The sequence below is a fragment of the Diaporthe citri genome (assembly GCF_014595645.1).
Source record: "Diaporthe citri strain NFHF-8-4 chromosome Unknown scaffold_9, whole genome shotgun sequence".
Taxonomy (NCBI): domain Eukaryota; kingdom Fungi; phylum Ascomycota; class Sordariomycetes; order Diaporthales; family Diaporthaceae; genus Diaporthe; species Diaporthe citri.
Window position 1 is genome coordinate 1410916 of NW_025064854.1, and position 15654 is coordinate 1426569.

Consider the following 15654-nt stretch of genomic DNA (forward strand, 5'->3'; position numbering starts at 1 on the left):
GATTAGGCATTAACCGACACACATGATGAAGAAGAAATGCAAAACAATTCAGCACGGGGCCAGGCCGGGATAAGGCTTGCAGGTCTGTGTCTCTCGCTCACTCGTCCTTGATTTTCTTTACATCCAGCAGAAGACAAGCACACCCTGCCCTTCACCGAGGGTCCGGTCAAGGTAGCGGAGGGGAGGGGAGTAAAATGGGTACGAGCGGACGGATTCTTGGGAAGGCGAAGGGTCACTGCCTGCCAGCACTGCAGCAGGGAGGAAGGAATACAGTCTTCTTCATCTGGATGCGGGAAGGGACAGGGACAAGGCTAGAAGAAATAACCCATGGGACGCAATCTAGACGAGACAATTGGCCGATGTGGTCACAAAAGGTGGCCTCCATGCATGTCGTCCATTCATTGATCAAAGGGGCGGCTTGCAACCAGATCGTGCATGTGGGTACTATACAGATTAAACGAAGAAGTGGAAAGAAAAGATACCGGGATGGTTGTAATAAAACAAGATGGATATTGACAGGCCTGAAACGGACCGGGGCAAGTCTCTCTCTCTGGCCAGGGGCTGCTGCGTACCGGCGCGGTAGATTCCTCCTAGCGCACGGCTAGGACGTTCTATGCTGTGGTCGCCGCGTGTCCGGTTTACTTTTCAGGCACGCGCACATCATGTACATGGGTCAGGTCCGGTTCTGGGTTGGGGGCGATTCCAATAACCCAGCTCTGAGCCGGAGCGAGCTCCCTCCTCAGATGCAGGTGGATCCTCTCGATCAAGCGAATTGAATTCTGCAGCCGGCAGGGAGAAGTCGCCATCCAGGAACCATGGGATGCAGGGTCTGCCAATTTCCAGTTTTCCACCGACGGGAGAAGACTCCACAGCTTCCATTGCCGATCAAAGATGCCTTTTGGCTTTCGACGACGGGTGGTCTAGGGACAGCCATGTGCGCACCCGTCTGAGGCGCACATTTGCAGGAAATGCATTGTTTCTGAACTGTGTGGGCACCGCCCAACGACGGACGGACGCCGCTTGTTGGAAATGAAAAATCTCAACAAGAAGCCTGAAGGACGTCGCAGCAGTAACAGCGAGGTCCAGTAACCAAGGCTTTCACAGATAAGACTGGGCACGCAGATACGGTAGGCTTGCGCCCTTGCCGGTGTGCTGGCGTTGTTGGGGGTGAAAGTGTGGACCGAGAACAGGAGTCTTGAGGTCAGGTGAAGGCGAAGGTGACCAACCCCCCAGCGGCGACCTGCATGTGTGGCTTGACATGTTCTGACCGTCCCAGCCGGCGGGCCTCGCTGTTGCAATATGGCCGACCGGCCCCTTTGTCATAGGGCTCGGATTGGTCAGATTTGGCTTCTCTGTGGTTGCGTTCGAGCCCTTGTATGTAGGTCCCAACGATGGGAATGCAACATGGTCCCCTGCTCGCAGCTGCAGTGTAACAGGAGGACGCAGGAGCGTGGATTTGCTCTGTCGGTGCGAGGGGCAAGAGATCTACCATCGTATGCCGGGGAAGCTCTGAAAACCTTCCGCATTGCTCCCAAGCTGCTGGCAATGCAGTCAACGACAGCAGTCGTGGCCTCCCATGACGAATCACCAAGCAGAGCAAGGGCAGTCAGTCTGCCGGTCTGCTAGAATCTGCGGTCTAGAATGGGAACTTGTACTCCTTCGAGTACCATTGCCACCGTTTTGGGCCTTGGAGGGCGCCACGCAACAAGGGGTAGTGGGCCTGAGTGTTTTCTTTTGCCTCTTGACGTTTCTGTTCAATTGCGAGCCCGAGGTCGCTTCGTCACGCTTTGACTCTGGGGTCTCCATCCTGGCTGCTGCATTCGTGAGACCCGATGGGTGGATTCAGGGACCTCTGGTGCTCCAGTGGCCCAGTAGTCCAGTACTTGGTGCCAAACGCAGGGACTGTCCTGCACCATACTGTACCGCGGAGAACATTATTGCGCGCGCGGTGCGGCACGGATCGCCATCTGAGTTGCAACGGTCATGAGGCCATGTCACCCCGTAGGAGCAAGGTGGCGAGAGTGGCTGGCAGGTTCGTATACATACGTCGTTTTTTTACAAGGCAGGCTGCTGTGTGGATGGATGAAACAACGATGCTGCGCATGCAGTTCGCAGCTCGATCGCATCCGCTGCAACGCGCGCCCGTTGAGCTGCACGACACCAGCAGGGGAAGGCGCAGATGCGGTGCGGTACAGCTGCGTACAGTCAAGTGATCCATGATGTCGACGGAGAGTCAGTCACTCAGTCACTCAGCCAGCCACGGGCTGTGCCGGCAACCGATCCATCACCACTGTCGGAAGATGATCGAGGGGCTTTCGGGGTGGACTGCATGTTGCTGTGTTGTGCTGTGTTGTGGTGAGAGTGCTAAGGCCGATTGTGAGGGTGAAGATGAAGGAGGGGCTTTGCCTGCCGCCTTCCACCTGCCATCTTTTCCGTTGGCCTAGGCTCTCCACAGTGTCTACCCGCACGTAGGTAGTGCAGGTTTGGCATGTACGCACGGCCAAGACAAGACGCTCCTTCTGGCACTACCCGCTCTGCCGCCCACACACCCCTTCCCGTCTGATGTTCTGACGGGCCTGATCCCACTGTGTGGGCCCCTGCAAAGTCATCGACGGGTCTACCCGAATCAGGCTAATAACACAATCCCAACTCCAATAACAAGCACGTCGTCGATTCGTCAACTCACCATCCCGGAGTGGAGCGGGCATGGCCCCGTCCCGTCCAAGATGAGCCCAGAAGCGGCCGTCGTCTTCACGGTCTCCAGCCATCACACCTCACCGCTTGAATGCAATCTTATTACACACCTGGCCCAGTGCTTGCGTCCACGCAAACAACCGAATCAGAAGCCCGGAGAATCTTCTACTGTGGGCAGCATCGCGCCCGTATCGATCTCAGCATCGCAAGCCTAGCCCCGAACGATCTCAGGCCAAGGGGATCATCTGCATCCAGGCGTGTGGTGCGCTGCACACCCACCTCTGGTCAATATGGGCTTCTCGCTTATCATTATTATTATTATTACTGTGACAGGTTTGACTGGCTGGGCTGGGCAGGGCTGGGTGTGATGGCTTCATCGATCGGTCCAGCTGTCAAAACGCCCCTGCTCCTCTTTGCTTTTTCTTCGGCACTTCACGAATTCAGGATCTGATGGCGTCAAGACTTGCTTTTGATGCAGCACACTTCCAATATTCCAATTTTGGCCGCCTTCACACCGACCGGCCCGAACATTCGAGACCTGGTCCCTCGCGACACCACCTGCCCAAAACAAGCATCCAATTGCATCCACTCAATCAATCAACTATTCGGCCTGCGGAACGACTGTGACCCTCCGGTGCAAGCGTCGCTCCGTACTCCGTATTCCGTGGGATCTGCTCAGTCTTGCCTACTACGTGCTATACCTTCGGCTAAAATTAGGTGCAGGCCAGGTCCATTTGAGGCATCCAGCCCGGCGTCTTCCTCGATTTGTTGAAACTAGAGAACTTTGCTCGAGTCCCGCCTGACCAACTGCACAGAGTTTCTCTCCAGCTGCAGGCAGCCACAAGACGCCATTGTCAATGCTAATGCCAACCGTCCATCCAGGCCATCTCGCAGCCTTGCAGGTGGCTGTCCCCATCCATCAGCCCCTGCATTAGGACTGCTTCCTGGGGGGGTTCTTGACTCAAGTCACACCACTGCACGCCGGAGAGTTGCACCCAGTCCTTCACACTCAGCCGCTTGGCACTTGCCTACTGGCTCCTGGCACCTGGCTAGCCGTCCTTTCTCGCCCATCTTCCGAGCACTGGTGCTGTTCGCGCCACGTGGTTTACCCGCCATAATGACACCAACCTCGGAGGTCGTCTTGCTCGCCGATGTCGCGTGTTCAGGCCGCCTCAGTTGACGGTCCCTTGGGTCCTGAACCCCCAAAAGCGCCGGCGGATTGTGACAACCCCGGCCCGCATGCATCAAGATCCTCACACGTGCTAGTGGGTGCTCTCGGAACTCTACTGGCCGGTGGTGTTGTCAATGTCTACCTACCCGACGACCAGCTGTGGCTGACACCCGTTGAGCCGCCAATGCGCTATCCACGCAGCTTTTCCAAGCCCGCCCGGCGGTCCCTGGGCGATGAGAAATTCAACAGCTTGCATGAGATGCTGGCAATACCCCGGTGCAGCCGAGGCCCTCTCCCTTCGGCCCGTTCGGGTGCTTTTCTACGGAGCTTATGTCTCGCATCGTGTTTCTCCGCCAGGGCACCCGCACTACTGTTGTGTCGACACGGAATCAAACCGAGGCGATGCCTTCAACGTATCCCACAAATCATTGCGGGTAAGCTTGCGATGCCCCCAGTACTCGTCCCGCTCCGCCAGCCAGGCTACCAGGATGGCACAAAATGGTGTTTGGGCTCCGAACCCAACCGGGGTCCTTGACGATAGTCCCAGGGCGCTGGGAGTCTACCGAGGTCCTTCAGAAAAATCCCCGTCAGTTATGCTGTGCCGACGCGCCAGCACGTACATATGGCGCAGGGGCTGGACCACAGCCAGAATGGGGCCGTCAGAGTGGATTCGTCTCAAGAGAAACCTGCTCGCATGCGTGTGATCCCAAAGTCGTCACGTATTACCCCGGATGGTACCAGCCATGTGGTTCAAACGGGCGGGTTTGCCTCGTATAGGTGAGACGGCCGGATTCGGAAGGCCTACCAACGACATGGTTTCTGTGGAAGCGAGCCCATGCACGCTCCGACACTGCGGAGAGCCAACAACCGAGAAACTTATCTCTCACTTTGTGGACGTCATGTGAAGATCCATTATGAGGTACGTCTCGTATCATGTCGATATTGCTTGTCTTCCAAGGCCCATCTTCACTCTCGGTGATCATCGCTGCCGCCAGCACACAGTCTACTTCCATCCCACTCTGCACTGTCCTCTCGTCTCCACGAAAGCCCCCATTTTTTCTTGCTTTCTCCAGCGCACAGGATTGCCCGCAGTGGCTTGGTCGAAAGATTGATACCGAGTATCTGGGAACTGCACGGCAGGCAAGGACCCGCAGCTGAGCGCATGGGAAGCTGCAAAAGGACCGCGATCGACAGGGTGAGGCAATCCGGGTCGTCGGTAATGTTAAATGACATGATCCACAGCGACGGGTCCGTGATGACCATTCTGCAATCGGCTCAGTGACATCCGACGGGTTCGAAGTGTGCTCGCGATATTGGGGGGTGTTGAAGCTTTGGTCGGCCGGTCTATCAGGCCGTGCCCTCATCTCCTGCCGTGCCGTTCCCCCAGTCTGATGCGACCTGCCCACGATGATCACCACCGTGGGCTTGTTTGCTTGCGCGCAGCTGAGACGAGATCACCACCACCCTGTTCGAGTGACGCATGCCTCTACAGATCGGACCCTCGATCTCTACCACGTCGGCCATAGTCCACGCCCCACCTGGAGAGACGCTCCGGGGCTCGAGCCCCCCCCCCCCCCCCGGTTCCAGGCAGCACTTTACGGTACCTGTCAGACCCCGTTTAGACGAGCGTCGCTCGTCTTCATTCTCATTTCACTCGGGCGAAGCACGAGTAATGCCAACCGATGCGAAGCACGATTCTGCTCCGGGGGCACTCACCAGGCACCCGCATATGACGTCTGAGTGCTGGTAATAATAGAGTCGTCGAGCAAGGGGAGGGAGTCAAGTGACGAGAAGAAGCTGCTGGGATCCCGTCTCTCCCCAGCTTCTTTCCCGTCCCGATTGCAAGGGTTCACATCAGACCCGAATGAGACTATAACTGTAATTCTTCACGAGCCGGACTTCGCACCCCGGTCGTCTGACGGGTCACAAGAGTGGTGTTATAAGTGATATGTTATCGGGTTATTGAGACCGCTCCTCTCGGCTATGCAGCAGAACGGGGTTTTTGATACAGTCTGCTGGTATTAGTACTAGTTGTTGTAGGTGTTGATAGGTTCTTGCTATTCGATATAGGTCAACTTTGGGCAAGTTATTTCTTTGCATCAAAGATTTCTCCGGCCAGGTCACATCCCGGCCCCTGTGCAGATCGTCCGTAGTGTTTCAGTCAAGAATCTTGGTATCAGCTTCAGATAGAGTATGTCTCGTGATGACGGCGAGGTCAATATGGGTGTGAGGCGCCCATAGTATGGTACAAGAGACGCTTTTCCCGGTATATTCCAACGGCAGCTGGTTGGGAGAGCTGACCGTTCTAAAAACATGGGTGGTGCCTCGCACCAGCACCTGGGCACTCCTGATCAGCCGACCAACTCACCTCCAAGTCTGACCGCAATTTCACAAGCACCAAAGTCCGCCGATGTGGCTCTCAGCCATCGCCGGGGATCTACGGATGCCGCCTTGCTCCTGCGGCAGTGTCTTCCTCGAATGGGGGAACGCCTTCAGCCGCGAAGGAAGTATGACGCTTCGCGCCCGTACGGTTTGGGTTTCTGAATAGCCCCATCAAGTTTCACCCGTATCTTCCGGTGTTGTGTGTCACTGTACAGAGCCCGCGGTCGACCATGGTCTTCAATATATGCGCGCAGAGACATCAAAGGGTGAAAAAGATATCGTCCAGGGCATGTATCTTGGGCGTGTTGTGATGGATAGCAGGGACGTATGTGTTTCATCAACCGTCCAAAACGATCTCATGGGAGTGCGGTCACACATTCAAGGCCATAAATACTTGCTCTAGACCAAATCCCTTGCGCAATCCGTCAGTCCTCGCGTGTAAGCGTTTCCCACGCGTCTAGAAGGCTGGGGGCACCGTAAGCAACGCGCACCGTAAATGTCCGAGCCGTCAGCGTGTTGGGCGTATCAAAGTGAGAACTGAGCAATGACGAAAGGGACTTGCGCATTCCCCGTCACGCGATCTAGGAAGGATGAGAGGGGAAAGGGGGAGCGAGCAACCTGTCAAGGGGCCCATGCTGCGGAGGGGGGGGGGTTGGTGATCTTGCCCTCCACATATCTGGATCACGATGAAGGTCTTCCGGCGCGGCAGAGATTGTTTGCGAGGGCGCTGCCGATGTCTGAAGCTGGTGTTGGCGGGGGCTTTTCCTCACAGCCCGATGGTGGCTACAGGGTGTAGTTGAGCTGCACAGCACTCTAAGTAGGTGGTGTACCCGGTAACTGGGTGATACCAAGGCGGTTGAATCTGTCGAGATATGGGTGGATCTTGCTCCTTATTCAGCGGCAGTCTGGCCTTGATTTGGCAAAGTTCAGGGAATACCGAAAAGATGGCTCCCTGCCCCCAATTGTCTTCCACTATGCAAAGAATGGCTCTGCGGCGTCCATGCAGCGTGTGTCCCATTAATATAGTAGAGATGTCTTTCCCCGATGGCACACCTTGGATAAGTGGCTGCGTTGGAATGGGCTGGCGATGTTTCAACCTCTGACATTGATTGTTATTGCCACGAATTTTAGTCTAGATGCTCATATCTAGTTGAGGAAGTTCATCCAGCGCAATTTCGAACTTCAAGCTGTGGTGGAACATCATCCATGAGGTTGGCAAAGGGCTTGCATGTTGTGACTAGATCGCACAATAGGCTTTGATACACCTGGTGAGGCTGAACCGAGCTGTAAACAGTAGGTCTCGCTCGAAATACAAAATGATAGTACTTGCAACCCTGAGAAGTAAGGATATCGCACCCGTCCTATCATTGAGGCGCTGTGCTGAACTGTGTCAAACTCAACTTGTTTTGGCAACCTGGCAAGGATACAAGGGGCCGGAAACCAGAAATGCACAAGAAAGATAATGTACAGGAAGGATTGTCGTGGTGTACCTATATCCCACATTCAAAATCTGAAGAGGAGGAGGCGGGCAAGCGGAAGGTTTGGCTCATCACCCGACCCATCCACTCTCACACCCCCCCCCCTTACCGGAAGTTATTCTCAAAGCGCTTAAAGGTGTACCCTATGAAAGGCAGTGTCATCTCTGGCGTCTCCTGCTGCTCGGGTGCTGCGGCGGCTTCAAGCCCGCCGTCAATCTCCATCGCGTTGGCGGCCTGCTGCTCCAGGTCCTCGGTGGGGAAGTAGGCGGTGTCGATGTCTGACGACAGTCGCGGCTCGAAGGGGGCGCGGAAGCGGCGGAGGTTGTCAAAGTCGACGCCCGCGAAGAACGGGTGGCCTTTCAGCTCGTGGGCCCCGCTGCGGCCGAGGCGGTTCTCGCTGTTGCAGACGAGGCTGTGTGGTGGGTTAGATGGGAAATGAGCAAGAGCAGGTAGGCGCATTTCTTCCTCTCCTTGGGTAGGGTAAGAGAAGCAGGGTAAGGTTATGGACTGCATGGAGTACTTTTCCCCATGTGTATGTGTGTGTTGGGGCGGGGGAGGGGGACTGGGTATGGGTATGGGTATGTGTGGAATACATACCTTCGGATGAGGTGCTCGGCGTAGTGGCCTACCCGAACGTCGTCCGGGAAATAGAGGCAGTGCTGCCAATTTACTATCTTCCGATAAACGTCTCGCCGGTCCTCCGCGCAAAAGGGGGGCCAGCCGACGAGACACTCGAACATAATTGTCCCGAGCGACCACTGTGTTCAGACCAGTTAGCATTGGTGTTGAGGCGGGGAAGGGGGAGATATCCGCATACCCAATCACAGTCAAACGAGTATCCATTACCTGTCAGGATCTCAGGTGCTATGTCTGTGACAAGTTAGTGACTTGGAATGGGGGCTGGCATGAAGGTTTCTGGAGAAAATTACAGTCGGGTGTGCCAACAGCGGAATAAGCCATCAGTCGACGCGACTTTCGCCACTCGTTGATTTGTGCGCGGTTGCTAACAGTCAGGCTGATCTGGTCGATGTTGACGGAGTATCGATTAAAGTTCTGAGAGTTTCGCGACGGACCATCCGCGCCACCGTTCAAGAGTTGATGGTAGTAGTTGTTATCATGCAACTTCCGGAAGCCGGTTGAGAGGCCGAAATCCGTGAGCTTGACGTGGCCGCCTCGATCCAGCAGGATATTGTCTGGTTTGATATCTCTGTCTCCTGACTTTAGCCAAGCCCTGGGGATGAGCCCTGACAGCCGGTGGGCTTACCTGTGTATGAATTCGAGTTTGTGGACGGCCTCGATAGCCATAATCATCTCAGCCACGTAGAACCGTGTGATGTCCTCGCTGAATATGTCGTACTTGATCAACATGGTCATCAGGTCCCCTCCTTGCAGAAACTCCATCAACATGTACAGGAATTTGGTATCCTGAAATGTCGTGTACAGTTTGACGACCCATGGGCTATCGGACTCTGCGAGTATGTCCCTTTCGGCTCGCACCCGAGCGACCTGGTCTCCAGCGACCATCTGCGTCTTAACCAACGATTTCAGCGCATAGATCTTGCCGTCCGTCTTCTTGCGAACCAGCTTGACCTCACCAAAGGCGCCCTTTCCGATGAGTTTGATGGTCTCATAGTCGTCGGCCTTGTTGCGGGTCCTAAGAAATCGCAGATACTTGGCCTCCTGCCTACCTGCGTTGGTCCACGAGGTTTCCTGGCTGCATCTTGGGTCCCTCAAGCGTTGCTCCAACTCATTCTGTCTGCAGGAGCTTCAGCGTCTCGGCTCACCAGGATCACGGGGACTGATCGGCACTGACCGCAGGTTCCGCTCGCGAGCCCTCTTTACACTGTCCCTGAAGAAATCGGCGGCCAGCTGTGAGCATTTTGCCCTGTTCTGTCTCGCCCTGGGTCCATAAAGGTGAGGGTTGCGCTCAGGCGCCGGGGCAAAACCCTCGGATAACATGGATTCCGCTCCCCGCGGGGCCACGGTGTAAGCCGCGGGTAAATATGTTACAGTGAAAGCAGATGAAGGCGCTTCATCAAATGGTCGCTAGAACAATGACGGAAACAACGGGTAATGATGAAAATGCCAATATACACTTCCCGAGAAGACGGTCAAAAAAGAAAGGGCTGACAACAAGAGCCAATGCATGCCCGGTTGTTGGTTGTCTCAGGTGCGCTGGCCCCTATCACTGGGTTCCCCTAAGCCTCGAGTCCGAGGGTGAGGTTGGGTGTGGGAGAGGGGCTCCCAACTTTTTCCCTCCCAACCTTACGGGTGCTACGCGACAGCCGAGAAGGCGAATCATGCGTCCAGCATCGCAGGTGCGCCACAGAGCGATGAGACGGGCGCAGGCAGGCTTTCATGCTGCCCAGCTGAGGTCGACCCAATCGCCTGGGGGACGCCGGCTGGCTGTAACTCTAGCGCGCCGGGTCCATCGCCAGCGTCGGGGTCGAGCGAGTTGAAACATTTGGAGACACAGACGGTACGCTCATGTACGGGGCCGCAGCTGGGAAGAGACAAAGGAAGGCCCCGGCAGCAGCCGGCTTGGGTGGTGGACTGGAGATGTAGACCGAACAAACAGAACAAACAGCCTGACTTCATTGGGATATACCGCGCACAACATCTGGCAGAATACACTCTCAGATCTGCAACTCGGTTATCTCACCTGATACAAAGGCGTCATCAGGCCCCAAAACCCAAAGTAATTTGTCTGATGGTTTCTTCCATTCAGAGGGAATGCTTCCTCGACAGTGGAACACCAGTTGATCAGTACGGCAAGCGTGATTCCCCTCTGCCGCTGTTGCCGCAACGCAGCGCATTATCTTAGTTATCTTCGCCGTCTCCTCTAGCAAGATATGACCAGTCGTCCCATCGTCCAGAGGGGACCAGCCAGCTAGCTCGCCTCTTGGGTGCTGCTCATGTGACGCCATCCAATACTAGAGGCAGCGGAGGCAGTAACGGCCAGAACAGCTGTCTGTCCTAAGCAAAGTGATGCCCCCCCCCTGTCGTTTTGACTCACGCTCCCCCCTCTGCATAGAAAAAAAAGCCCTTCGCGCATACGCCCACGCAGCATTAATGCATATTAAGCCCTCCTTTAATTAAGCATACTTATATAATATTTTTATACCTTTTATATATTTTTTTATATCTTTTTTATACTTAATATAAATTTTTATATTTTATATTTTTTTATAAGTATTTATTTTATTATTAAATATTAAAATAGCTTATAAAAATAATTATAAAAGAAATAATTAAAGAAATTAAGATAATTAAAGATTAAAAAAAGGGGTGCATATGTTACGTAGGCATGCACGCGAAGGGCTGTTTTTTTCTATGCAGAGGGGGGAGCGTGAGTCAAAACGACAGGGGGGGGCATCACTTTGCTTGGGACAGACAGAGGGAGGTTGTCGAGGTGGCAGGATAGGCGAGTTCCCTCCGGAGTCTCACTCGCAACCCCACCTTGGGAAGGTGCTTCGGGATCTTCTTGGGGAGGTCTCGGGGGAGGAACAGCCTCCTGCATTCTGTGTGAGGACGAGCACCGACAACTGAGCACCTGCAGTCACATCCTGGACTGTTTTAACGTTTCTAGTATGCTATTGTGATATTGTGAGCATACGTGTGCAGTCTACAACCTTGAAGTGATTAGGCGGGTACGGTTATTGCCTGGAGGTCGGGCTGTTAGGTGGCTTTCCCCACCACCCTTCCCAGCAAACCAGGGCCCGTCCCCAAGGTTCTCCAAGCCCAACGGATCCCTGTCCACAGGTGCTTGCCGGTGGGTGTGTATCCCACCTTCTCGAGGTTGCTTCTTTGACCACATGTGTCGGTCCCCATCAACCAGACCACCTCTTCCGCAGCTGGCAGTGTTACTGTGGTTGGACAACACACACCACCACCGCCACCACCAGCAGCATCTCTTGTCTCTTTATCACACTGTCAACGAAAGCAAGCAAGCAAGCAAGGCAAGGCAGGCCGGCTAGACAATCAGCCCCAAGCAACAGCATGATAAGCAACCACTGCTAGCAGCCTGCCGCATGTCCAGATGACCCACGCCCTGCGGATGCCGTCATCCAGGCCCTCCTGACCCTTCCCGTAGACTCCACATACAACATAAACCATACACACACACACACACACACACACGTACACATCTAGGACGACTCTCCCAGGACCTCTCTCCCAGAAACACTCATACGCAAAAACTCACACACGAGGAGACAGACAGAAGACAGGGACTCTCCAGACACTCCCTCCAGCAGGCGACCAACGCTCATCCGAACCTCCTAGACCTGCCCCGAGCACCGATACCCTATCATCTAATCCCTTCGTTTCCGCCCCGTCAGCGGAGGTACGCAGCGGGAGATAGAGACTCCTGCAGAAGACGCCGTGGCGGAACGAAGCCCTCGTTCGACCGCCCCCATAACAACCCCATCCAGCGCCGACAATCCATCCACCACGCCACGTCCTCGATCTTCTCCCAGCACTGACCTCTCTGCCCCATCCTCGACCGGACCTGCGGCCTCCCAGCACCACAGCACCGACCCAGCCGTGCCCACCTCCAGCTCAGACACCCCGAGACACGGAGCTCGTGCCTCAGTCACCGACTCCGCCGCCCGCCAGGTGCTCGGCCGGAGACGACGGGCCGACGCCGACGACGGCTCCGCCCAGCTCCCTGAAGGGGCCACGAGCTCCCCTGCCACGCACAACACCACAAACGACTGGCGAGCATCCAAACGTACGCGCACAGGCAGCATGTCAGCCGACGGCGATGGAGAGGCAAGTTCAAACGGGACAACCAGGGCGGTTACCACCGAACCTCGGGCACCACAACGATCCTTCCCTGCGCCTTCGACTAATGGAACACACAAGGCTGTCACCTCGTCGGTAAATGGTTCGTCGGTGCAGAACGGGAAGGCCGCGGCCCGGGACCCTCCCCGCGACTACATAGGCCACGACCGGGAGGAGGTCACGCGCCTTATGATCCAGGCCCTCTCCGAGATGGGCTACCAGTCGGCCGCCGAGAATCTCAGCAGGGAGAGCGGGTACGAGCTGGAGAGCCCTACGGTCGCGGCTTTCAGGGCGTCGGTGCTGAGCGGGAAGTGGACCGAGGCAGAGCAGCTACTTTTTGGAGCGGCCACTGCTGGCGATGGTGCAGCCCGGGCCGGAAACGGCCTTGTACTGGCAGAGGGGGTCGACCGCGACGACATGAGGTTTCGCATACGCCAACAAAAGTTCCTGGAGCTCCTCGAGCAAGGGGACTACAGGCCCGCCCTGACGGTGCTTCGTAATGAGCTGACGCCTCTGAATCGCAACGGTGCTGAGTCACTCTCCCCTCTTATTATGTGTCGGACGCCAGACGACGTCAAAGCGAAGGCGGCATGGGACGGTGCACATGGTGAATCCAGACACAACCTGCTGTCCCAACTATCCAGTACGCGCCAAACCCCCCTGCCCCGCTTCACTTTTTAGTATGGCACTCCCAGCTGACGCTTTTCACAGGGTGCATATCGCCATCTGTCATGTTGCCGGAACACCGATTGGCAGTGCTGTTGCAGCAATTTAAGGATCAACAAGCCGAAAGCTGCATATGGCACACAAGCTCGTCCTCGCCATCTCTATACTCGGATCACACCTGCGACCCAAGCCGCTTTCCCACCGAAGCCATCATTGAGTTTATGGAACCAAGCATGGAGCCGGACGGAGAGGTCTGGCAAGTACGCTTTTCCCACAATGGGAAGTACTTGGCAGGGTGCGGCTCGGGCGACAAGGTCTTCATCTGGGACGTGGAAACACTTGGTCTGGCATTCAGCTTGGCGGATCTCAAGGGCGGTGTCGGTAACGTTGCGTGGAGCCCGGATGACACCATGCTTGTGACCTGCGGACGGGATGGCTATGCTCGGATTTGGGATATGAAAGTAAGTCAAGGCAGAGAGGCCCCAACGACATCATTGCTGACATGTTTGTCCAGACTGGAACGGAGATACGTCACCTCGATCATTTCTCAGAACCCATTAGTAGCTGCGTGTGGGCTCCTGATGGCCGCTCATTTGTGCTCGGCGCGTTCGACAGAGAGCGATCATTATGCACGTGGAATCTCAGAGGCGAAAAGATTTACACCTGGAGCAAAAAGAACCGCACCGAGGACCTTGCCCTTTCGGCAGACGGGCGCTGGCTGGTAGCCATGGACGACGAGGACCACATCCACGTCTATGACTTTGCAACCAAGAGCCTGAAATACGACATGGAGCTACCTAGTAGGCCTACGTCGGTGAGTATCACCAAGGACTCCAAGTATCTCTTGGTCAACAAGCAGGATGGTGAGGCACGGGTATTCGACATTGCCAGCCGCACATTTGTGCAGAAGTACAAAGGTCACAGCGGTGGCGAATACCTCATCAGGAGCGATTTCGGTGGCGCAAACGAGAACTTTGTCATCAGTGGTTCTGAAGGTAAGTTACAGCAACTCCGTCTTTTGACTGTCCACAATAGCTGACAGGCCCATGACAGATGGATCTGTGTTCATCTGGCACAAGAACAGCGGACACTCGGTCGCAAAGTTGGATGGTCACCGACCGCGGTGTAACGCCGTGGCCTGGAGCCCTACTGATGCGTGCCTCCTGGCATCCTGCGGTGATGACGGCGTAGTCAGACTGTAAGTCGTGGCCCACGTTGAATATCTATGTGTAGCGTCTGACACGTGCCAGATGGTCAAATAAAGCCCGACTACTGCAACAGACCGAGAATCATGCTGAGCGAGAGCGGGCGGGCGAGGTAGAGGGCGTCTATGGCCAGAAATAGGGTTTCGGCTGGCCCCTCTACTTCAGCCCAGAAATGGAATCCCGAGGCCTCTACTTGACCACTGAATGGTACCGCTCGATGTTTGTGGATGGTGTGTGGGCCGGGACCAGTACACAGCAGGGTCTCCGATACCAGACGCCAGATCATTAACTGGCACCAAGGCTCGCGAGCTGAAGCAGCCTCTGATTGCGTTGCCAATTGGCCGTGTACATACGAGTGTCTAATCATATTACTTTAGGAGTTCAACGTTATCGGGTATCCCCTTCCGGCCGTGGCGTTTGGGGGGGACTGATAGGGAGGTAATCAGGATCACACAGGAATCTGAGAGGCTACAGGGGAAGAAAACCCCCCAGCTCCTTGGACAATCATCATTGGCGTCGTCATTGCACCAGAGGGAAACTGCTGGCCTGTCTGGGTGGAAGAAACCAGCGAAGGTGGAATACAACTGGGTGTTTTCGGTATCGGTTCACAGAGGCTGCGTGGAGCAGCTAGAGTTCTCTTGGCAATAGGGATTCGGACGTGGCTTGAGGAAGTTTCTATACCCATAGGCGAAGAGCGCGGTCGTGAAGTGGTGAAGTATAGAAATATCGTACCGTTGCCAGGTCTTTCACCGGCAAATCCCCAATCCATAGAATCATCCTACATCGAGTAAGGCTATTGTGAAGATGTAGTCTACACAGTTGCACTGTTTATTCCCAACCGCTGGTGAAAACGACTGCTTTACTCAACAGCAAACCAGGCACCTGTCAAGGAAGAGGGCATTATCTGAGACTAGCTCAATACTAATAACAAAACATACACTTGAGATGAACCGGGAGGGAATGTTCATCCATCTGACCCGGGACGGCCTTGGCCGCGTTACCCCTGACAGAAGGCGGAAGCATGTGCCTGCTGCTGGCTGACCCCTTCTTCCCCTTGGACGGCGGCCTCGATCGGCTTCAGCCACAGCACCTGCCCGCCGCCTGCCCCTCAACTGGGCCCGCCCTGGGACCCGCCCACCGTGGCTTGTCTTGTCCTCACAACCCACGCTAACCCTGCAAGGTTGGCTCGGAAAGCCAGCAAAGCATCTGGGCAGGCCCAGTACGTACGTATACGTACAGCAACCCTAGTACGTCAACATCGATCGCCTTGTGA

The 15654-nt window shown here is 55.4% G+C and overlaps 2 protein-coding genes across 2 annotated transcripts; one reads left to right on the top strand and one right to left on the bottom strand.

The window, feature by feature from the left end:
• Positions 1–7830: 7830 nt before the first annotated feature.
• Positions 7831–9684, bottom strand: INS49_015518 (uncharacterized protein; the record flags this gene model as incomplete). Its single annotated transcript, XM_043176197.1, has 6 exons — positions 7831–8137; positions 8323–8483; positions 8543–8595; positions 8655–8932; positions 8990–9481; positions 9539–9684. The coding sequence occupies 6 exons, from the start codon at positions 9682–9684 to the stop codon at positions 7831–7833; spliced, it is 1437 nt and encodes a 478-aa protein (XP_043019652.1).
• A 2790-nt stretch (positions 9685–12474) lies between these two features.
• On the top strand, positions 12475–14520 carry INS49_015519 (uncharacterized protein; the record flags this gene model as incomplete). The annotated part of the gene is made up of 5 exons (XM_043176198.1): positions 12475–13153; positions 13222–13637; positions 13691–14171; positions 14230–14374; positions 14427–14520. The coding sequence occupies 5 exons, from the start codon at positions 12475–12477 to the stop codon at positions 14518–14520; spliced, it is 1815 nt and encodes a 604-aa protein (XP_043019653.1).
• Between the last annotated feature and the right edge of the window lie 1134 nt (positions 14521–15654).